The sequence below is a fragment of the Cyprinus carpio genome, chromosome B2, assembly GCF_018340385.1.
Source record: "Cyprinus carpio isolate SPL01 chromosome B2, ASM1834038v1, whole genome shotgun sequence".
Classification (NCBI taxonomy): Eukaryota; Metazoa; Chordata; class Actinopteri; order Cypriniformes; family Cyprinidae; genus Cyprinus; species Cyprinus carpio.
The window spans coordinates 8831427-8854682 of record NC_056598.1 but is presented as its reverse complement, the minus strand read 5'-3'; the positions used below and the strand labels follow the sequence as shown (position 1 = coordinate 8854682).

General features: G+C 35.6%; 1 protein-coding gene across 5 annotated transcripts; it reads left to right on the top strand.

Moving 5' to 3' along the window:
• Positions 1–648: 648 nt before the first annotated feature.
• Positions 649–22003, top strand: ccdc18 (coiled-coil domain containing 18). Of its 5 annotated transcripts, none has more exons than XM_042719209.1 (28): positions 649–969; positions 1118–1239; positions 1508–1679; positions 1827–1976; positions 3243–3352; positions 3427–3555; positions 3709–3805; positions 3902–4023; positions 5040–5328; positions 5920–6007; positions 6091–6308; positions 8817–8927; positions 9008–9139; positions 9232–9360; positions 10261–10338; positions 10997–11113; positions 11196–11375; positions 13457–13599; positions 14403–14566; positions 14880–15093; positions 16557–16656; positions 16735–16851; positions 16939–17007; positions 17568–17708; positions 18743–18880; positions 18958–19170; positions 20617–21097; positions 21648–22003. In XM_042719209.1, exons 2-28 carry the CDS (start codon positions 1139–1141, stop codon positions 21653–21655), a joined length of 4011 nt encoding a protein of 1336 aa, XP_042575143.1. In that variant the 5' UTR covers positions 649–969; positions 1118–1138; the 3' UTR covers positions 21656–22003. The 5 variants fall into 5 exon arrangements, with proteins under 5 accessions (XP_042575143.1, XP_042575145.1, XP_042575142.1 ...); XM_042719211.1 differs by having other exon boundaries at positions 9226–9342; XM_042719208.1 differs by having other exon boundaries at positions 9226–9360.
• The last annotated feature ends 1253 nt before the right edge of the window (positions 22004–23256 follow it).

Here is a 23256-nt window from a genome sequence, read left to right as displayed (position 1 = left end):
ACACTGGCATCTAACAATGCCTTGAGGAAAAAAACAGTTAATCTTAAAAAAAAAAAAAAAAGCACATAAACAGCATATGTCATATTCTGTGAACTCCTGAAACATAGGTGTCTCATTTTAGAGCAGTCAATGCATTATTGTAAAGAAATCAATTAAATCTGTATGTGTATGAAAATATTCAGATGTAACCCCCTTTGTAATCGTTCACATTTTGATAAGTAACTGTAGTTTAATTACACACTTTTTCTCAGTAACTGTAACAGATTTATTTATTAACAGTTACATTTGTTTTGTAATTAAATTATGGAATGCCGTTACATGTAACTAGTTATTCCCTAACACTGTGCATATAAATATATTACCAAGAGAAAAATTCATTCATAAGACGCAATTAACATTGTTTGGCCCTGCTAATTTATTTGCTACAATAAATAAATTGACGATGAATGTATCAAGCGAACAGAGATTGATTATAACAGCCCAAAATTATTCCCTTCAAATCTATTGACAATCTTTAACCTAACAAATAAAGAAGTAACAACTATTTTAACCATCATACAGTACAATGTAAATAAAAATATTACGAAAACAAAAACAGTGAAACTTTAATGCTGTAATATTCGCGCTGTCATTCGCGGCCCTAGCACGTCAGTATTACGTCACGACTGTTGAGGACGGTTTTTCGTCTCAGCCAATCAACTGGAGCGACTACGGCAGCGCGTTTTGTTTAGATCTCAATGTAGCGAATGCTATTGGAATGCTAGGCTAAATCAACTGGAAACAAGGCGTTTTCTGCACAAAACTACAGTTTTGAACATGCTGATGAGCAGGTATTCACTAGTATAGAAATATCTCGTCAATTAACCTACCGAAAAGCAGCGGAGAGCTAAAATATGGTGATAGAGTTGTCGTTTGTTCCTTGACAACCTGTTGAATACAAGAAATGAAGCCAAATCACTTGAGTGTAAGGTAGGTATGATAACTCATTACTCATCATAACCATAAATAGACAACGCTGTAAATTAAAATAAGAAAGTGTTTAAAGCAAGAACTATGGTGCGAGTTTATCGTTAGTTTTTAGCCAACTCCATTTAACAAAGATAACCTTTATTTGCAGGGCTCTTCATAACAATCACCAATGTTCAAAGACAACAGTGGGTTGGTAGAGGATGTTGTTTCCTTGAGAAATCAGCTGCGATTAACCGAGAAAAACCTGCAGTCACTGGGGGAACAATTGAGGTGAGCCATTTTTAGTCAGTTGAGGATTGCTGAAATGCATTGTGGGTTTTACTTGATGATAGCTCTTTCAGATATGATTCAAGATGCAGTTTTGTGTCTGTTTTGAGCCCCTTCTTAGGTTTTCTTAGAAATGTCACTTTGGCCCACGTAATTTTAAATGTTGTTGCTTGTTTTGATAATTTTTGTAAATAATTACTGTGATATTATACAGTAGCTAAGTATTATTGCATTTCATAATTAAAAAAAGTTGTTCTGGCACTCATTTCAGTCAATCAGGAAATGACATCACTGGTGAGGATAATAACAGAAGTGCCGTGGACGGATTCCCAGGTCGTCTTACTTTAGAGGACCTTCAGAGTCCTGATCCTGGACAACCAAGAGGAGCATATTCACACCCTGAGCAGAGGCCGTGTGCATGTGTATCCATTAGTGTCTGCAGGGTAAGATGCTGATAAGGTATAGAAGATAAATGGACTAAAGTGTCGCTGCCTTTTAAATGCTGCTTGTTTGTAAAATAGACCCCCAAAACCCACCGATTTGAAAGGTTTTTGCCTTATTAGAACTGTGTTTTTTGTGGTCATCTGTAGTCAGACAGAGACATGGAGACCGAGATGTCTGTACTCAGGAGGAAGCTTAACACCATCAGGCAGGAAAACACTTCTTTGGCCATGGAGAACAGGCAACTCATCAGTGACATAGAAGCTTCTCAGCTTGAGTTAGTCAGCTCAAAGTCCAAGGTAATGCTCCTCACATAGCGACTGGTTATGGTGTGTGTTTATTTTTTGTTGGGTTTTGTTTGGTGTTATTTAAGAGCTACACTTCTGTTCAAAAATTTGGGGAAGGATAGTTTTTTTTTAATATTGTGAAATATTATTACAATTCAAATGAACTATTTAAATATATTTTAAAATAAGCGTAATTTATTACTCCAGTCTTCAGTGTCATGATCCTCCAGAAATCATTCTAGCAGGCAGATTTGATGCTCATGAAACATTTCTTCTTATCAATATTGAAATCACACTGCTTATTTTTAAAAATTATTATTATATTCTATATAGTATGCATACAATATAACACTTAGGATTTGTATATATAATATAATATAATACAGGATTTATTTAAAAAAAAAAATGTAACATTATAAATGTGTGTGCTGTCACTTTAAAAAAAATTTTTTATCTATTGTTGCTGAATAAAAGTATTTTCTTACTGACCCCAATTACAGCATTTCTTACTGACCCCAAACTTGTGAACATTTATACCTAATAATTAACTGTATTTATTTTTACAGTGCATGTTTGTTTAGCATGTTGTTCTTATTTAACATCATTTGTTTTAATTAGTGGTGTTTAATAAATCAAGCATCACTATTACTATTGTTCATACTTAGCATACGAGATTTAAAACAAACTGCAGGTAAAAAAAAGAAAAATGTGTCATCCTTTAGATTGTTACTCTATAGATCACAAAACGAGAATATCCTGGCCAGTGTTCCTAAAATGAAATGAATTGTATGGATTATAGAAGTAATCCATACAATGTGTACTCTATATTCCCAGTCTTCTGAAGCCATATGGTAATTCTGTGTTGGAAACATGCAGAAGTTTACTAAAAAAATCAAAACATCCACCAAAGCAGTCCTTGGCACATTCTTGAGAAAAGTAATGAACAAATCCTCCTTTTGTGTTGATGTTATTTTTAACACATCATTGATCTATTTCATAAAATGGTTCTGAAGGATTTGTTGATGATTAAATGATCACCTGGGGCCAGTTGGATAAACACAGCCACTATCTGAAGACTGTTTCTTAAGAACTAGTTAGTTTTTAACAAAATTTTGTTTTGTGATTTTTTTTTTAATTTTTTTTATTATTTTTGATTTTGAACACCATACAAACTGCTTAACAACATGTTTTAAAAACACTTTGACACCTTAAAGTTGCCATTAAATGAAAATTGAAATCCTCTCTGGTTATATTGTTAACTGATGTTTGTTTGTATAGATCCGACTGTTGGGATCCACTTTGGGAGCCAGGACCTCTAGTGGTTCTCACATGAAGGAGCAGATTCTGGGTCTTGAGGCAGAACTAGAAACCCAAACCAAAGCTTTAGAGTAGGTTCAGCTTCTTTACCACACAGATTCTTTTTTTGGCAGATATCTGGAACAGCATGTTCTTGTTTCTTCAGGGCTGCAGAGCAGAAGTTGGAAGAAAGTGAACAGACAGTGATGCTGAGTAACCGGCTGGTGGAGAAGCTCAGAGATGAGCTGAGAGTTGTTAAAGCTGAGTTAACTGAAAGAACACGTCTGGGAAAACGGTACATGATTAGTTACACTAATGAAAACGATAGACTAATTAATTCTGGGAACATTAATCTCTTAAATGTGGAATTATCTCAAACTTACTAGAAGTCTTTTTGTAATTCCTGAAAGCCCACAATTTAAATTCTGGGAAAATTTTTCCTTCTAAGTGCTGAGCAGCAGAGAAACCAAGCACTTCAAAATGCAGAGAAGCTCACAGTGACCTTTAAAGAATACAAAGAGGACGTTTCTGAAAAACTCAGGAAGGTAATTTAACATAGGAATCTTAAACTGACATAGAAATCATTCAGTAATGACTTCTTTTCCTGCTGTATGTATCATACATATCCTGTATTTGTTGAAGTGTTGGAGAGTGAGGGCCAGCTGAAAGTCAGCCTGATGGAGTGTGACAGGGAGAGAGAGGAGCTGGAGAGGAAGTGTGCTGAGCTGGAGAGAGAGAAGGATGGTCTACGTCACAACATCCGGTAAGAGACTGTGTTATATACTGATATAAATTATATGCTGGGTTGTGGAGATGTGAAGATCATTAATATAATGTCAAAATAATATTAGATTTTAGATTTTAACATTATTTGATGAATAGAAAGTTTAAAATTTAAACATCTTTCTGAAACAAAAATCTTTTGTAACATTAGAAATGTCTTTACTGTTTTTTTTAACAATTTAATGTGTCCTTGCTGAACAAAAGTATTAACTTCTTTAAAAAAAAACTTACTGACCCTAAACTTTTGAACGGTAATGTTAAGTTATTTGCCAACACTGACCCAAAACTACTTAGATTATTTCAGCATTTTAATGATAATTAAATTTTAAGTCACAATTATATATAGTAGATTTAAAAGGCAAAGGGAATACAAACAAATCATAATACCACTCTGTCTGCATCATATTTGCTGAATAAAATCCAATACTTATTTTGTATTAACTTTGGGGTGCTGATTCCAAAACTGAAAGCTGATATATATATATGTGTATATATATATATGTGTATATATATATATATATATATATATATATATATGTACATGTATATGTGTGTATATGTATATGTGTGTATATGTATATGTGTGTATATGTGTGTATATGTATATATATATATATATATATATATATATATATATATATATATATATATATATATATATATATATATATATATATATATATATATATATATATATATATATATATATATGTATGTGTATGTATATGTATGTATATGTATGCATAATTTGAGAAATAAACAAAACTGCATAAAATATTAAGATTTGTTTCCAGAAAATATATTTAGATATATATTTATTTTTTAAAAATTGTTTTGTACCCAATTAGGAATTTTTCCATATGATTTTAATGCATTTATGTTTAAACAAAATGAAAGTTCCATTGTTGTAATCGCAACTGATACGCATATCATCTAATATGTTAATCAGGAAATGAACGGATTATTTGACCACTGCAGTTTCTGTTCTCTGATCAGTGAGCTGAAGGAGGTTCACAGCCGCTCTGAGTCTCTCTCCGCTGAGCATGTGCAGCTGCAGTCTCAGGTTCAGCAGCTCTCAGATCAGCTGAAACAGCTGCAGAGGGAGCTAGCTGAGAAAGAGGCTCGGCTGCAGGAGATGGCAGGGCTGAGGAAAGAGAACGAGGACCTGCGGCTGCTCACGGCATGTCAGGAGCAGAGGGTGGCTCATGCTCTCAGAGAGAAAGAACAGGACAGAGCCGAGCTGACCAGCCTAGAGAGCATATTGGACTTGCTACATCTGAGAGAGGTGATCATTAAACACACACACACACACACACACCCTACATAAAAGTAATTACATTTTAAAATTTGTATTGCTTTGTGCACAATTAAAGGGATAATTCACCTAAAAATGAAAGTTCTGTCCTCATTTAAGGCCTGTTTACACCAAGAACGATAACTAGTGATAGCTATATTAGTGTCTACACCAACGTATGATAGTGTTCTATGTCATATTGCTTAAATACTTTAAAGCAGAATGGATTCTGAATGACTGTCAATGTTTTTATCGTTCATCAGCTGAAAAAAATCTTTCTGAAAGTGATTCCACCAACAGTCCTCTGTGTTTTTATGGTTATAGTCTCTTTTGCTCTTTTCTGCTTTGTCAAAACTATATTGTTATAGTTATCATTCTTAGTGTGAACGGGCCTTTACTTACCCTCATGTAGTCCCAAACCTGTATGACTGTTTTATTCTGTGAATCAAAAAATAAGATATTGGAAATGTTTTTTTCAATCTTTGAAAGTTATGGGGTCTAAAACATAATTTGACTTCACTGATTTTAGTTTTAATGGGCAAAACAGTTCTCTTCATGACTGTGGAATGACTTGTGTTTCAGAATCGGGAGGGTGCACTGTGTGTGAACCCTTGTTTGCTGCCCGACTTGTCTTACACAAGCACCACTGAATCTCTCAAACACAAACCTGGTGAGCATATAACTCTCAGCTCAGTATTTTGTATTATTTTACTGGACAAACTGTTACTTTAATCTCTCCCCCTTTTCATATAGCTGAACGTTATCAGAAACTGTTGGCGGTGCTTCAGATGGTTGAGAGGGAGAAGACCCGGCATGCTAGTGCCGCACAGGGCCTACAAGAGAGACTGACTAGAGCCCAGGAGGAGATCTCCTTGCTGCAGACCTCCATCACAGAGAGATCCTCTCACTACCGGCAGCTCCACAACCAGCTACTGGACAAGGCTACACAGGCCACCTCCTTAGAGAAAGAGGTTTGTGACCCTTCAAATCAGTGTTTTCTATACCAGAACAGTGTCACTGTAGTTTTGTGGGGTACCATGAAAAATCTTTGTATTGAATTGTCTTTGCTAGCTGCATGTAAAAAAATGTGAACTTGAAGCAGTGAAAAAATAATCACAAATGCTTGAAGTTTGTTTGTATGTTTATGCAGTGCTTTTGGAAACATATTACATTACATTGTATAATACTGTGACCTGTGCAAAAAGCTGAGGAGAGGCCCTTGTGCAAAACTCCCATATTCCATAATTGACTATAATTTTTAACTATAACCATATTCAGAAATAATGCCTCTTATGTTACAAACCCGATTCCAAAAAAGTTGGGACACTGTACAAATTGTGAATAAAAACAGAATGCAATGATGTGGAAGTTTCAAATTTCTATATTTTATTCAGAATACAACATAGAAGACATATCAAATGTTTAAACTGAGAAAATATATCATTTTAAGGGAAAAATAAGTTGATTTTAAATTTTATGGCATCAACACATCTCAAAAAAGTTGGGACAAGGGCATGTTTACCACTGTGTGGCATCCCCTCTTCTTTTTATAACAGTCTGCAAACGTCTGGGGACTGAGGAGACAAGTTGCTCAAGTTTAGGAATAGGAATGTTGTCCCATTCTTGTCTAATGCAGGCTTCTAGTTGCTCAACTGTCTTAGGTCTTCTTTGTCGCATCTTCCTCTTTATGATGCGGCAAATGTTTTCTATGGGTGAAAGATCTGGACTGCAGGCTGGCCATTTCAGTACCCGGATCCTTCTTCTACACAGCCATGATGTTGTAATTGATGCAGTATGTGGTCTGGCATTGTCATGTTGAAAATGCAAGGTCTTCCCTGAAAGAGACCACGTCTGGACGGGAGCATATGTTGTTCTAGAACTTGGATATACCTTTCAGCATTGATGGTGCCTTTCCAGATGTGTAAGCTGCCCATGCCACACGCACTCATGCAACCCCATACCATCAGAGATGCAGGCTTCTGAACTGTGCACTGATAACAACTTGGGTTGTCCTTGTCCTCTTTAGTCCGGATGACATGGCGTCCCAGTTTTCCAAAAGGAACTTCAAATTTTGATTTGTCTGACCACAGAACAGTTTTCCACTTTGCCACAGTCCATTTTAAATGAGCCTTGGCCCAGAGAAAATGCCTGCGCTTCTGGATCATGTTTAGATATGGCTTCTTTTTTGACCTATAGAGTTTTAGCCGGCAACGGCGAATGGCACGGTGGATTGTGTTCACCGACAATGTGTTCTGGAAGTATTCCTGAGCCCATGTTGTGATTTCCATTACAGTAGCATTCCTGTATGTGATGCAGTGCCGTCTAAGGGCCCGAAGATCACGGGCATCCAGAATGGTTTTCCGGCCTTGACCCTTACGCACAGAGATTGTTCCAGATTCTCTGAATCTTTGGATGATATTATGCACTGTAGATGATGATAACTTCAAACTCTTTGTAATTTTTCTCTGAGAAATTCCTTTCTGATATTGCTCCATTATTTTTCGCCGCAGCATTGGGGGAATTGGTGATCCTCTGCCCATCTTGACTTCTGAGAGACACTGCCACTCTGAGTGGCTCTTTTTATACCCAATTATGTTGCCAATTGACCTAATAATTTGCAAATTGGTCCTCCAGCTGTTCCTTATATGTAAGTTTAACTTTTCCGGCTTCTTATTGCTACCTGTCCCAACTTTTTTTTTGGAATGTGTAGCTCTCATGAAATCCAAAATGAGCCAATATTTGGCATGACGTTTAAAAATGTCTCACTTTCAACATTTGATATGTTATCTATATTCTATTGTGAATAAAGTTTATGAGATTTGTAAATTATTCCATTACTTTTTTACTCACAATTTGTACAGTGTCCCAACTTTTTTGGAATCGGGTTTGTAGAAAGGAGACCCTGATCCCTCCAATAGGCATATATGCACCATCCATCTAGAATAGAGGAGTGGAACGAAGGATTAACATCTATGGCGGAAGACAGGGATAATTTGGAAGTCATAATTGTCTATTGTTCTAATGAATCCAGTGTAGTGTAGAGCATTTATTCACAGCCCAATGATACAACAGAAAATTAGGGAGGGCCAAGCCACCTATATTTGGTTTTTGCATTTGTTTTTTAGGCCCCTGAAGTCTTACCATTCCATACTAATTGAGAATTAGAATTATCCAATGTGGAGAAAGGGGACTTTGGAATAAAAACAGGGATACACTAAAAAGGATATAAGAAAAACTTTATTTCTATTTTTAACTTTTATTTTTATTTTTTTATTGTAATAATAGTTCACAGTATTACTGCTTTTATTGTAACTTTAATCAAATAAACACAGCCTTTGTGACCATGAGACGTTTAAAAAATCTTACCAGTCCCTAAATTTAAACAATAGTTTACCTTTCAAGTATTCCCCTCCAATTACCTATTGTTTTGAATTTTCTAGAAGTGTATTAATCTAACTAAGCAATGTTCTGTTCATTAGCTAAAAAAGAAGAGTTTGCGTGTGACTGTCCTGGAGAAACAGCTGCAGGAAAAGAGTGCTGCTTATTCACAGGCTGTAATGAAGACCAGCCAGCTTGAACAAGACCTTCTGGTAACATATACTACATACAAAGCAAGTAATGATTTCAAGATAAAACTGCAAATCTATACTCTGTTTCTGTGTTAAATTAGGAAAAGGCTAGCAGTATTCAGCACTACCAGTCAGTCTTGAACAAGAAACAGAGGGAGTATCAGCAGACTATAGAGAAAGTCAAAACGACACAGTCACACAAATGCAAAGAACTGGAGGATAGAATTGAGGTGGTATGTATGCATTTGTGCAAATAGTAATTTTATTGCACTTGTTAAAAAAAAAAAAAAAAAGGGTTAAACCTGTGTGTGTGTTTCAGCTACAGTTGTCTCTGGCTCAGAAACGGACTGAACTTGAGGAACTAGAACAAAATGTGACTGATCTTCACACAGAGAAGCAGCAGTCACAGCAGAGAGCTGCTCTTCTACAGGCCATGGTAGATAAGCTCACTGAGGTCAGATCTCGCTTTTTATGCATACTCATTCCATGAATACAGTGGGTTTCCAAAGTCTGAGACTGCATTAAAAATCTGAATCTGAATTGATCCGAATGCATTGATATGCTGTTCTACCTGCCTTATTTGCCTGTCTATGCTCAGCCAATATTGAGAGTTTGAGGCATGGCTAGTGTACTAGCAGGCTAAGCCAGAATGGGAAAATAAAAAGATTCCTTCACAGAACAGATGTAAAATTCAAATATTTTCCAAAATAAAGAGAGAAATGAGGGGATTTGCAAGCTTGCAGAACTCTGGAGTCCGGACTGAACCAAAAAACTGAGTGATGTGTGGATTCTGACTAACTGAAACACTTCTGATTGGCCATTGTGTTCCACAAATCAACAGATATGTCTGTGATTGGTTAAAATGTTCAGTGCTGCAAAAACACGTGAATACAAACCTTTGACGCTCTCCAGGCAAATAAACACAAACACAAATACGCATTGGAGTCTACTGTGAGGCGGCTGCAGAGTACTTTCACTTTGTTGTTTGTTTGTTTCGTTATAAAAGTTGCAATTCATTCTCAACCCAAGGTTTGAAAACCACTGGCCCACCCTACCTTTAAATTAAGAGGGAATTTGACTATTGCTTGGTCAGTAATCAAATGAAATTTGTGATATTGATCATGCGACTGTCTGTAGTCATTCAGATGTTATTGTTCTTCTTCCATTGAAGCACAAGATTCTGTTTGCAGGGTTTACATTTTACATTAATTTCTAATGAAAAAAAAAATGAATACATTTTTATTAAATTCAAAATGTTTTACTTAGACTTTTGGACTGCACTGAAACACATTAACTGTGAATGATGTGAGCTTGTGTAAATCTCTATCTGAGTATGTCTTTGATCTTTGGACAGGATTTTGAGGCAAAATCTAAATGCAGTGAAGAGGCACTTAGAAATGTTGAAGAACAAGCTGCTGACTCTGCTTCAGTGGTGAGACTGACTAACTGTTTTTTACTTTCTTTGTCTACTCAGCACTGTGAACAGAACAGGAGAGTATGGCATTGTATTGTTTTGTCTAAAGCAGTGGTTATCAGCATTTTATCTCAAACACCCCCATTGTCCAACACGATATTCAAAGATATTTCCTTATTTCTGCTGTAATTATTACAAAGCTACATTTTTATTAACAGAACCTGGCAGTGTTGATATTTAAAATGACCTAACCATGATTCATAGTTATTGAGGTAAAAAAAAAAAGAAGTCTGTTCACATCTTAAAAAGGTGGATTTATTTCAACATTTGCTAACACATTATTTAAAGCTGTATATGTTGATATTATTTAATGGTACCAAATAAACATGAACTAACAATGAACAGTTGTATTTTTAATAATTAACACATTTTAAATAAATACTGTAGCAAATGTATTGCTCATTGTTAACATATTCATTAAGTAATGTTAACTAATGGGACCTTATTATGGAGCAGGGTTGGCCAATCCTGTTTCTAGTGTCAAGAAATCATTCAGTCCTCAAAGCAGAAAGTAGTGTAGCCAATAAGTACACACACTGATTATTATGCAGCTTTTGAGATATAAGACAAAAACTCATGAGGACATGGTTGTCATTTCTGTTTTGTTTCTTTCTAGGTTAGGAACCTGCAGACCGAACTGTCCTCCTGTAAAGAGGAGCTGAGTCATTACCTCCAGCAGATGGAGGAGGTAAAGAAACATCATGATAGACAACTGGAGCTGAAGAACAGTGAGGTCAGTCACTTCCTCTTCCTGGAGGAACATTATCTGAATGACAGTTAGTAGCTCCTGTTGGCTAATGTATCACTCAGTGTAGCATGTTTATCAGCTGTCACAGCTGCAGGAAGAGCTGAAGAGGAAATGTGTGGCTTATCAGAGCTCCAGTGAGGAGAACCTGCAGCTGCAGCACTCTATCCAGAACCAGCACACCATGTTGCAGGAGAGCACGTTACGCATCGCACAGCTGGAGGAGAGCCAGAGTCAGCTGCAGAGCCAGGTACACAAAGCAGGGTTCCCGTGGCTCTGGAAAACCAGGAAATATCAGTGAATTTAAAAATGGTGTTATTCAGGCCTAAGAAAGTTGTGGAAAATTATTAATGGTGGTCATGAACTACCTTTTTTATTATTTTGTACTCTGAGGTCCCTCTGTAATGTTATCAAGATTTTTACATCAGAACGCTGTTTGAATAGATGTGGCGAATTGTAGACTTGGAAGTAATTACCCATTGTCACTGCCATGTTTGGCTAACAGTTGTAAAAGTTTGACAGTACATCTTTCAGAGATAGACGTTGCTGTGATTTAGGTCAAAAATGCATAAATAGAAATAATAATAACAGACAAAGCAATAGTCACCACAGTTACACACACTTGTGTGGTGCAACATTACTGTAGAATGCAATATAGTTGGCACAACATCGTCTTTTATTTTCAATATTTCTGAAAGTCCCATGTTGAATTGTGCTTTGTATGTAAACAAATCCATGGTAAAATGAAGTGAACAAAGGACCAAGTGCTTACTGATGCATTCTGGAACTTCATTAAAAATAACGTTTATCCACACTTTCCTAATTTTGGGATCAAAAGGAAGGCAATGCAAAGACTGTGTTTTTCCACAACTTCGTCTGGTTGTCTTTCTGCATAGACCTGTGTTTGTTGCTCTCGTTTAGATCTCCCTTTAAATTTAATTTGAAATTGCTACTGCAGAAAAAACTGAGGATTTTTAGTAATGGTTATTATGCATGGCCCCAGCGTTAACTAATCTACTCATCAGTGTCATTTATAATGCTGAGGCTGTCTAACATTTTACGATGTTTGCTGTCCTCAGTAGAGCTTTAAAATTCAGCATTCTGTGTAGAATTTGAATGGGTCAGATACATGTTGTGGTCTGTGCAGCCTCATGTATGTGATCTGCTCTGTTCGGTCCTGTCTCCATATTTAAGCACTGTGGATGTTTGTGTTATCTCTAGCTTAGAGATATCCTTAAGGCTAAAATAGTTAGATGTTTTCAGTTGGTCCTTTTTAATGAACTGATAAAAATCTGTAAATGATTTTTAAAAATGGCTATCCAGTAATTACAAACAACTGTAAAAAATAATTGAAATACACTGGGTGGGAATGCTTACACATACACACTCAAACTTATCTTGATGAAGATTTGTCATAGAATTCCATTGCTTTCCAATTTAGCATATACATATTATGCTAAATATCTATAAATATATAATAAATATTTCACTTGTAAGGCGTCCTAAATAGTGCCATGCTTAAATAAACTGAGCTCTTCAGAATGAGACCCCCCCCCCCTTTTTTTTAAACAAATGTTTGTAAATTTAGACTGCATGCTTGATTTTATTTAACTGAGACAATGGGTCTGACTGAGGTCTATATTATCATAGTGATATATGATATAGTGAGCTATAGGATATTACACGCACTTAATAAACCTTCACATTTAGGTCACATTGTTAAGCTTCACGAAAAAAAATAATTCAGACAAAGTGTATATTTTGGTCACTTTTTATTATAAGAAACATAAAACTATAGAATCAATTCTGATATGAGTACCTGATCAAACACCGTAACATATATATAATTTTGGTCTGATCAGTTTTGCATATTTAGTGTCATTATCCTGATTAGTATTATTTTTAAATGTCATCCTTGTTAATACCTGATCAATAAATAATAGAGTCATTCATGTGTTTGAAGATATGTATAGTTGTGCCTAAGGGTTGTTCTGCTCCGGTACAAAACAAGCTTTTATCCAGTAAAAAAAACAAAAACCTTTGTACTGAACCTCCGAAGGGAGTTGACCTTATTTACTTTATTAAAACTTGTTTCTGCTCTCGTTTTAAACTATTTATTGGTTACTTGAAATAATCAAGAGTTTGTATAATATATATATATATATATATATATATATATATATATATATATATATATATATTATATATATATATATATATATATATATATATATATATATATATATATATATAAAACCTCATGACTTTACTGCATGAAAAAAATAATCTCATCTTTGTCGATATGGGATAATATCTACTGATCGCCCACAGGTGTCCCAGTTGGAACAAGATTTGGAGAAGGAGCGCATTGCCTTATCTCAGGCTCTGAGGAAAAGGGAGAGAGAGGTAGAGGAGGCCACTCAGGAGGTGCAGAAGAAGGAGAGGCAGGCCATAGAGCTCTCCGGCTCCATAACGTGAGACCACCTGGCATTTCAGTTCCTTAATTTACCTTTTGTATTGCAGGATTATTTCTTCAGCATTCATTTTTGTGTACCACTGCAAATAGAATGCTCAAAACATGTTTATGGGTTCCTACGCAGCATGGAAAATATGAAATTAGATTTGTGTTTTCCAGGGCTGCTTTCCAAAAAAAACATTGTAAGCTTAAGTTGATCATAGCTCCATTGGTTTCAATGGGTCTACGATGTACTTAAGTTTACAATGTTTTTGGGAAATGCAGCCCAGGTCTAGATAAGTATGGAAAAAAGAAACCGAGTATGGAAAAACTTATTTTCAGACCACTACCCCTATTTTATTTTCAAAAATATAAAACAGAATTTCTAAAAAATAAATGTATAATACAAGCATAGTGTTTTTATGAAAGTGTGAAAGCATATGACTGAAGAAATTACTAGAAAATGTTTGTTGGCTTCAGTTTGCCTCAGCTGTAACACTGACCTTTTTTATGAGACTTGTCCTGAGGGTGTCCCTTGAGAGGATCTTATGACTGTTTAATGGTTTCAAAGCCTTTGTGTCCCTAGCCACTCCCGCTAAACTTTTTCTCCATATATACTGCAACAGCAAATTATTTTAGCTGAGGAAGAAAGTGCTTCACATAGTGGCTGTTCACATAAAAGCTAAGATTTTCTTATCTTGATTTTCTGTCATTTCTTTTAAGGTCAGTTATCTTTTACCTATAGTCACATCCATAGAGCAACTGGACATTAATAAAAGCACTGAGGAAAAGATAGTAATTTTAAGCTGTGTGTCTTTTCAGGCAGCTGAGTTCAGAGATGAGTAAGTGTCGAGTGGAGCTGTCAGACATGGAGCTGGAGCTGTTGCGTTTGAGGAGAGACAGCAACACGAAAGCCTCTCAGCTTAATCAGATGGAGGAGACACTCAAGGAAACCAAAGGCCTGCTGGATAAGAAGAGTGAAATTGGTATGCAGCTCCGGCGACCACCAACAAAACTATAATGGGCTTAAACATCTGAGTTGTACTTTAACCTTAGCCTCTTAAAAAGTGAGAATTTAAGAATTATCAACAGACACTCATTGGAGTTTGCAAACCTCATTTTAAGAAAAGCTTACCCAAAGGTGGTTTGAACTTCACAAGGAGACGCCCATAGTCTAGTCTAGTCCAGTGTAGTCTACAACTCTGAGGAAGATGAAATTAATAATTTTTTTTATATATATATATATATATATATATATATATATATATATTCTTATGTATTCTTGTATTTGTGTCTTAGTTATGGACCTTGAAGAGAAGCTCCACCGCAGTGAGATGGACAGGAGGAACTCACTGCAGCGGGCCCAGTTGCTGGAGGGACAGTTGCAGGAGGTGCGTGGAGAGCTTGCAGATACCCTGGACCACCTGCAGGAGCTCAGAGATTTGCTGCAGCGGACACAGCTGACTTCAGACCAACAGCAAGCAACCATTGATAAATTAGCTGCTGAGCTCAGGTGAGCTGCTCCACCACCTTGCTCTGACTGCTGGGAAGCCACAGCAGTCCTTCCATCATTGGATATGCAGAATTTCTGAGGTTTCTAATATCCTTACTCATGTATGGCTGAGGACGTTGTGTTGTTGTTTATATGCCTCTGAGAGAGATCATGATGGATCTGTAAAGGCCTCAAAAACACATTTTGTGTTTTTAGAAAAGCTTCATACCATAATTTTATATGGGATGCACAAAAGGATAAATATTTCTTTGTAAATACCCGCTGATGGTTGCATCCTGGTTTTTCTTTCATTCTTCTTGATGGACATTAATGGTGGATGTCTCATCAGTAGATACCTGTGAAATCATTCCATTTTGTTTTTATTTCCAAAAACCCAATTTCCAACATTTCATACATGTTTTTATTTTATTTTTTATTTTTTATGTATAAATATAGTATATGCACTTTGAACCACATTATGCTGCTCTAATATAAAAATTGTATAAATCCATTATTTTAATTATAAATATGAGCCTTTATAACTTATATATGTTTTTGTTTTTTCTTTTAGTAATGTGTTATGTATTATAATGTGATAATATAATTTATTTGTTTAGATTAAACTAAATTCACTATATATATATAAATGCATAAAATGTTACAAAAGATTTCTATTTCAAATAAATATTGTTCTTTTGAACGTTCTATTCATCAAAATATCCTGAAAAAAATGTTCAGAGTTTTCACAAAAATATTAAGCAGCATGACTTCTGAAGGGTCATGTGACACTGAAGACTGGAGTAATGGCTTCTGAAACTTCAGCTTTGTTATCACAGGAATAAATGACACTATAGAGGTATCTAAAGTGTAACAGTATTCCACATTTTCAATCAAAAGCCTCAGAGACTTCATAAGAAAAGATTTAATAAACATAAAAAATCTTTCTGACCCCAAAATTCAGTGTCGGCTACAACTCAAACAATCGTTCCATTCTTCAGAATGTTGTCAGTTTGATCTAATCATGGTCAAAACAAACACATTCACAACGTCACTCCACCTCAAACATATTCAGCCAAGCCACAGTAATGCTTCATAACAGAATTTGTCATCATGAAAATGAATGTTCCCTATGTTGCACACTGGACTCAAAACAGAGCTAAGCATACTCAGTCACATTTTATAACATTAGCAGTGGATTGTGGCATCTGTTAATATTGGTTTGTAACAGAGTTGCATAATAATTTTTTTGTACCTCATTGAACACATTAAAAATCTTGATGATGTTGTTGTTTTGTTTTAGTTTGTTATTTTTATTTATATTTTTTGTTTTCTTTTAATGTTGGATGGGAAAGAAGTATTTTAACCTAGAGAAATTGCACATATCTTTAGCTTTGTTCTAATCCATCATAAATCTAATGTAAACAAAAAATAAAGGGATGAATGAATAAATAATCAGTTTCTCAATCATTGGATGTGTTTTACAGAGAGAGTCAGAAGGAGCTGGAGGAGAGGAACCATGAAGTGTTGGATCTGGACAGTGCTCTGAAAGAAAGACAGGGGGAGCTACAACAGAGAGCGCAGCTGGTACCACACATAAACATAAACAAGATCTCCATTACCTCCATGTCTCCACTCTACTAAAGCATTGTGTTCTCTCTTGAGTTGGGACAGCTGGATGTGGCCATTAAAGAGCATAAGCTGGAGATGGAGAAGAATGTGGAGTATTTACAGGAAGCTCTGGAGAAGAGCCAAAAAGAGCTTAGAGAGAAGGACCAGCAGGTGAGTCATTGAGAGTGACAACATCACAGATGAGTTTGTTAATGGACAAGTGAACTGATGAGATCTCGTTGCTTGCTCTCTGGGCAGATGCAGTTCTTGATGGAGAGGATGGAGATGCTGAAGTCACAGATTCAGGTTAAGGAGCACCTGGAGAGGGTACGGCACATGTTTGAACTATAGTGAGGACTGAGGAGGGAGTAGAGTTTTTTTTTTTCTCCTCTATTTAAGGAGGCAAAGTGTGTAATCCCACAAATCCTGTCAAAAGCATGCCCAGGTCCATGCCCATTTTCACCCTAAAATCTAAACAAAACTCTGAACATTTCATTTTACTTTTACTTAAAGTTTAAGGAGGAGATTTAAGCCAGCAACCCTCTGAAAATTTGAATAATACATTACATGACAAGCAGAAGTAACAGTGTTACAACATTAAACTATTGCTATACAGGAATTAAACTACAACAACAGGTTGTGTAAAACTTATCTTCAAAGGACATTGTTAGACTCATTTCCTTTTTCTGTTTTATCATGAGTGCCATGTCATTCTGATAAACAATAATTTTATCAGTGTTAGAGCTCAACATAATCTTATGCAAGTATGTATGCTTGCTGTATGATCTGAAAATTGCAAAAAAAAAAAAAAAAAAGAAATGACAGAGTAAGCCTTTCAATTACATTGTTTAGTCTCAACTTATATTGTGTGTCTGTGCGTGTGTCAGGATGCTCTTGAACATGGCCAGCAGCTGCGTGTGTATCGTGAGGAGCACCAGAAGATGGTGCAGGAACTACAGGAAGCACATACACGTTGTGAATCTCTGAATAGACAGATAAATGAAGTCACCCAGCAAGCACTTCAGAAGGTGAAATATCTGCAGCTTTAAACTTCACCATTATGCATTTATGTTCACTGTGTGCTGTAGGGTCTAAACAGTGAGTGTTTACGTGCACATTCTTAAAACAATTATGCTTAAACCAATGTGTGGTCATGTAAACTCATTAAAATAATTTTCTTTAGAGGAGGAAATATATTGTACTCTTTGTATTCTACAATACATTCTTAAAATATATTCTCATCTCATGCAGCTAAAGGACTTCTCCTTTAGTGGTGTAGTCATACAAACTTCAAACATGAGAGTAGACGTTGCTGGTCATTCAGTGTTTCCATAAAAAAAAAAAAAAAAAAAACAATAATACTGATAAGAATACAAATAACAATATAAAACACGCTAAGGTCTGATGAGCTGCTGGGTTAATGAACATTAATCATGTTTTCAGTGGTGCGTCAAATGCACTGCACATTGATTGAAATGAATTGGAATAAACAATGGAATAATGCACAAGCGCTTATAGAGCTCAAGACGAGTGATTTACTCACATTTTAGTTGGTTGAATGAGCCTTTACCAGTTTCCCACTGACATTTTGGAATACGCTTTTTCTTTTTCTTTTTTTTCTTTTTTTTAATGTTTATGTAATAATCTGGATAGAATACTCTGAGAGGAATACGTTCTTCTATTTTATTTATAAAAAATAAAAATAAAAAGTCTTGTAAACACGGGTTTCTTGCATTGCCTGGTTATTGGTTTGCATGTAAACAGGTAAAACAAGTTATTTTAATAAACTGAATTTAGTAGTTATCAGTGTATTTGTTGTGGATATGGTGTGCTCTCAGTTGGATGTGTGACTTTAGAAAAATAAGAGATTTATACTGAAAATTCCATTAACTCACGCCTACAATTTACACTTTGAGAACATGTATGGTGTAACATCAGGCACGTTAGTACATTGTTTATGAGCAGATCAGTGAAAGTTACCTTTTAATGAGCTATCTCTCAGATTCTTGAGTTTTCTCAGGGCCTGATGGTCCTTGACCTGTTTGTTGTTTTTCTTTTGTAGGCGAAAGAATTTCATCAGCTGCAAGAAGAGATGTCTGTGATGGAAAAGCGCTCTACACAGGTTGAGGTCAGACTCCAGGCCACCATTACTACCCTGCAGCAGGAGCTTGAGCAACAGAGAGAGGAGCACCACAGAGAGGTTTGGAGAAACAGAAAATTTGTCATGGGACAGTTGAGCTGGTTTGCTGGGTCTGACCCTCTCTCTCTGGCTCCCAGCTTTCAGCTCTCCAGCAGACGCGTGGGCAGCTGCTGAAGGTGTCAGATCAGATCTCCAGCAGCTTGCGTAACTCTCAGGAGCAGCTGAGCCAGCGGCTGCAACAGGCCCGAGATCAGCTTGAAGAGGCTAGATCTACCTCTGCTCGCCTACACGCTGAGCTTCACAGCAAAGAACAGCTCCTACAGAATGCTAATGAGACCCTGCTTATCAAGGTGCATGACTCACTGCATGGTGTCTTACAAAACCACTACATACAACAGTTCCATATTACGTTTATATCAAACATCCATACATTCTCCAAAACTGCTTGCCCAATAGATGCTGGAGCCTATACCAGCATTTTGGACTGATGACAAGGAAACAAACTGGCCAGTCCACCTCAGGGATTTTAAAAAAGATTTTACATATACAACAGTTAATTTCTAGAGTTATACTGTGAGGAAAGTGCCATGTACAAGCAGCAGTATGGCTGTCCAATTTGGATTACAATCTATTCTATTTTTTTTTTTTTTTTGAAAAAAAAAAAGTGTTTTTGTTTCTTTTCACGGTACTTGTTTGTAGGGCTGCACATAATGGGCAAAAGTTTTGTAATTTATATTGACAAATATTAATAATATACAAATATTTTAAAAGATGCAATATTACTATTGTAATGTTTCTCTGTAAGTTAAAATGTATTAGTATAATGGTATTTGAGAACAATTTTGTAATACATTTGTAATAAAATTATTTGATAATAATAATAATAATGAATTATAAATGTGATTGATAATATAATATATAATTTATTAATAATATATATTGTTGTAATTATTGTTCTTTTATTGTAATTATTAAATAAAAAGTTAACAAAATAAGAAATTACTATTATAATATTTGTTCAAATAAACAGTATTTATAAAAATAATTAAAAATATTTTAATAATAATTTTATAAAAATATAATAATCATTGTCCGCTTTTATAGTCATGTTTAGTGCACCAGTATTTTGTACAACTATGCTTGTGGTGACCAGAGTTGGATTCCCGTCTTGAGGTCCTTTGCCGATCCCATCCCCCCCTCCACCCAATGCTTTCCTGTCTGACGTTTACTGTCCTATTAAAATAAGAAATAAAAGCCCATAAATGTAACTTTAAAAAATAAAAAAATATATAATGATCATTAATTGAAATACTACTGTTACTTCTACTACTACTACTACTACTACTACTACTTCTTTTTATTATTATTAAAATATTATCATTTAAGGACTGAGTCCAGTTCACACTTGAATCTGATAGTGGCCACATTTAAAAATAAAATAAAAAATAAATAAAAATTTGAACAACCAAGCAAAATATTTGCATATAAGTAATAAATTCAAATTGAACATTATGTCTTAAAGTGTGAACAACAAACGGGCAGAAATATAGTATGGAAGAATTTACTCTCATTTTGAGACTTAAAAAGGATCTATTTTAACATATCGGGAGAAATGGACTGAGTACTGTCAAGTAAACGATAATCATTGTCTTTGAATCTGTAAACATACATTTGTCTTAAAAGCCAACTGTATACCCTATTTTTTAAATATAAATGAAAAAATAAACTGTCTAGGTAGACATCATCACTTTTTTTTGTGACTTTTTTCCCTCACTCCTTATACTGTGTTTTCTCAGGAGTCAGAGATCACCCGTCTTCAAGCCAAGCTCTCCAGCTTCGAAAGGGCCACAGAACTACACAACATCACACTTCGTCACAGACCCAGCACTCCTCACCCCCTCTCTCCTCCTCTCAAAGACTCTATTCTTCACAGCTCCCCGCCCCCCTCTCACAAAAACACTTCAGCACGTTCCAGCATCTCCTCCTGGCAGAACACCTTTTCTGACACCTCTGTGGAGCTTTCAGACAGTTTGAAAGCCAGTGTACAGGCTGCAATGCTGCTGCCCCCCTCACCAGACCAGACCTGGCAGGGTCTGAGCACCCATGAGGCCACCTCCACTACAGACATGTCCTTTAATCCACTCACATACATGCTGGACCAAGAGCAACCAGAAGAACCAGATCTAGACTCTCTGTCCGGTATGCTGAGGTTTGTTAACCAGACTCTGGCCCTCCAAGAGCAACAATCCCTCTGTGACACCAGCACCCACAAAACAGGCAAGTAACATAACTGCAATGTAAGCACTTTTATAATATCTAGTGTACACAATAGAGTGGATTTTTAAATGTTTATTAACTTAATATCGCTCATACTTAAAAGGATAGTTCTCCCTAAAATGAAAATTCTGTTATCATTTCTTTCTATTTCTTCCTTAAAATACACTGCTGTTCAAAGGTATGGGGTCAGTGATCTTTTTTAATACTTTAATGCTGCAAAGATGCATTAAGTTAATCAAAAACGATAGTAAAAACATTTATAATGGTATAAAAGTAAATGACGAAGTAATGAGCATAAGAGACTTCTTTCAAAAACATCAACACCAACCCTAAACGTTTGAATGGTTGTTTATCTTGTGTTTCTCAAAAGAAAGTCATATGTGTTTAAAACAACATGAGGATGAGTCAATTTTGAGTGAACTCCTTCATTTTGCTCTTTTGATTTGGGCCTGCAAGCCACCACTTAGTCACCCTAGCAACTGCATAGCAACAAACTAAAAACACTCAAAACAGTTTTTCTGAAAATCAAACACTTTTACTTTTCCTGCAGGAACATAATGAGGTGGCAGCTGTACTGTGTCTGTCCTTACAGGAGAACCCATCAACTAATGCTATTCCTGAAGTCAGAGGTCCAAAACCTGCCGATTCATTCATTTTGCCCTGAGCTACTAGATGATTTTTCTATGAAGCTTAAATGTTACATTAAGTTCAGTTGTGACTCAGTTTGGTAGAGCTGCTTGAGCTTGTCCAGTAGCATAATCAAACATGTCCCAACTGAATTTGAAATATCCGTTTCAGTGTTGTTTTTAGTTTTATATTTTAGTTTTGCATTTTATGATACTAATTTATATGATTTCTAATGTGAATGATTGATTGATTCTTAATAAATCTTTAGATATTCAGAAACATCTCTTTGCTTTCATGCTTTCATGCCAAACTGTCATCTTGTTTCAGTCTATCACCAAAGTTCTCTATATAGTACGTTAACAGGAAGTGTGCCATAGTTTTAAATTATTGTTAGTTATTAGGAAGTGTGTGATTGTTTTAAAGGTGTGTAATTTAACATAATTTTCAGAGGAAGTCAATAGCTTTATTGCCATTGTGCGGATGCAATAACTAAACCAGATCTCTTCAGATGTTCCAAATGCAAAGTATATGCAAAAGCATGGTAAAAAAAATATAAATTAAATAGAGAACACTAGTAAAGCATCACTTTTTCTGTTTTCTCATTATGCTGAAGAAGGCATTTGCGTGCATACAAATAGGCTTTGGTTTCTGCAGTGAGGTGTGTTTGGTGAATGGTTGTTTATTTATGGATACTCACGCTATGTGCACGTACTGAGAACACTCTCATCTGGAAACCCCTCATAACTTAGTTCATTTCTTTAAATATATTGACTAAACATAGCTAGTAAAAAGATTAAAACATTGTTTAAACCATGTACATGGTAAATGCCTGTATGATGTGGATCTAATAGCCATGAAGAACAGAGTTTTTACTTCTGTCTGCATTAAACGCTGATCTTGTTGCGTGTGGCTTTTAGAGTTCTGTGGTGTTTAGGGCAGAAACCATGCTGTTTCAGTCCTTTCAAAGCAGGAAAATCTGGTTTTCTGGCACACGACTCTCATGAAAAACAACAGTACGTAATTGCGTTGAATGTCTACTTGTAACCTTTTTTTTTTTTAAACGTACCTGCAGATAATTTAATAAAGAAATAAAAGGCCACTTAAGTGTACACGTTCAAGACTTGCTTTAAAGAAATCCAGGAGTTTACGCATAACTGTTAATTCTCGGAAAACACTTATAGATGCCTAGACTATAGTATGCTAATTGAAGTTTAGATGATTGTCCAATGTCGCGCCAAGATATCTAAAAAAACTCCACCCTTTCAGCCATCTCTCTGTTAATGATAATATTGTAAGGGTGGATGGGTACATACTAAAGCATATGTAAAATACTTAATTTAACTGTAGAGTGTTATTCAATATTATGTTTAAAGGTGTGTTTAAAGATGTAATCTGATACTTTTACAGTGTATCAGAAAACGGATGTAGAAAAGTTTACTTTGTGCACCACATGCTTTATCAACTTTTACACTTCCTCCTATCTTTTCCTTTTTTTCTACTTTTTTTTTAACAGACCTTACGATATCTATAAC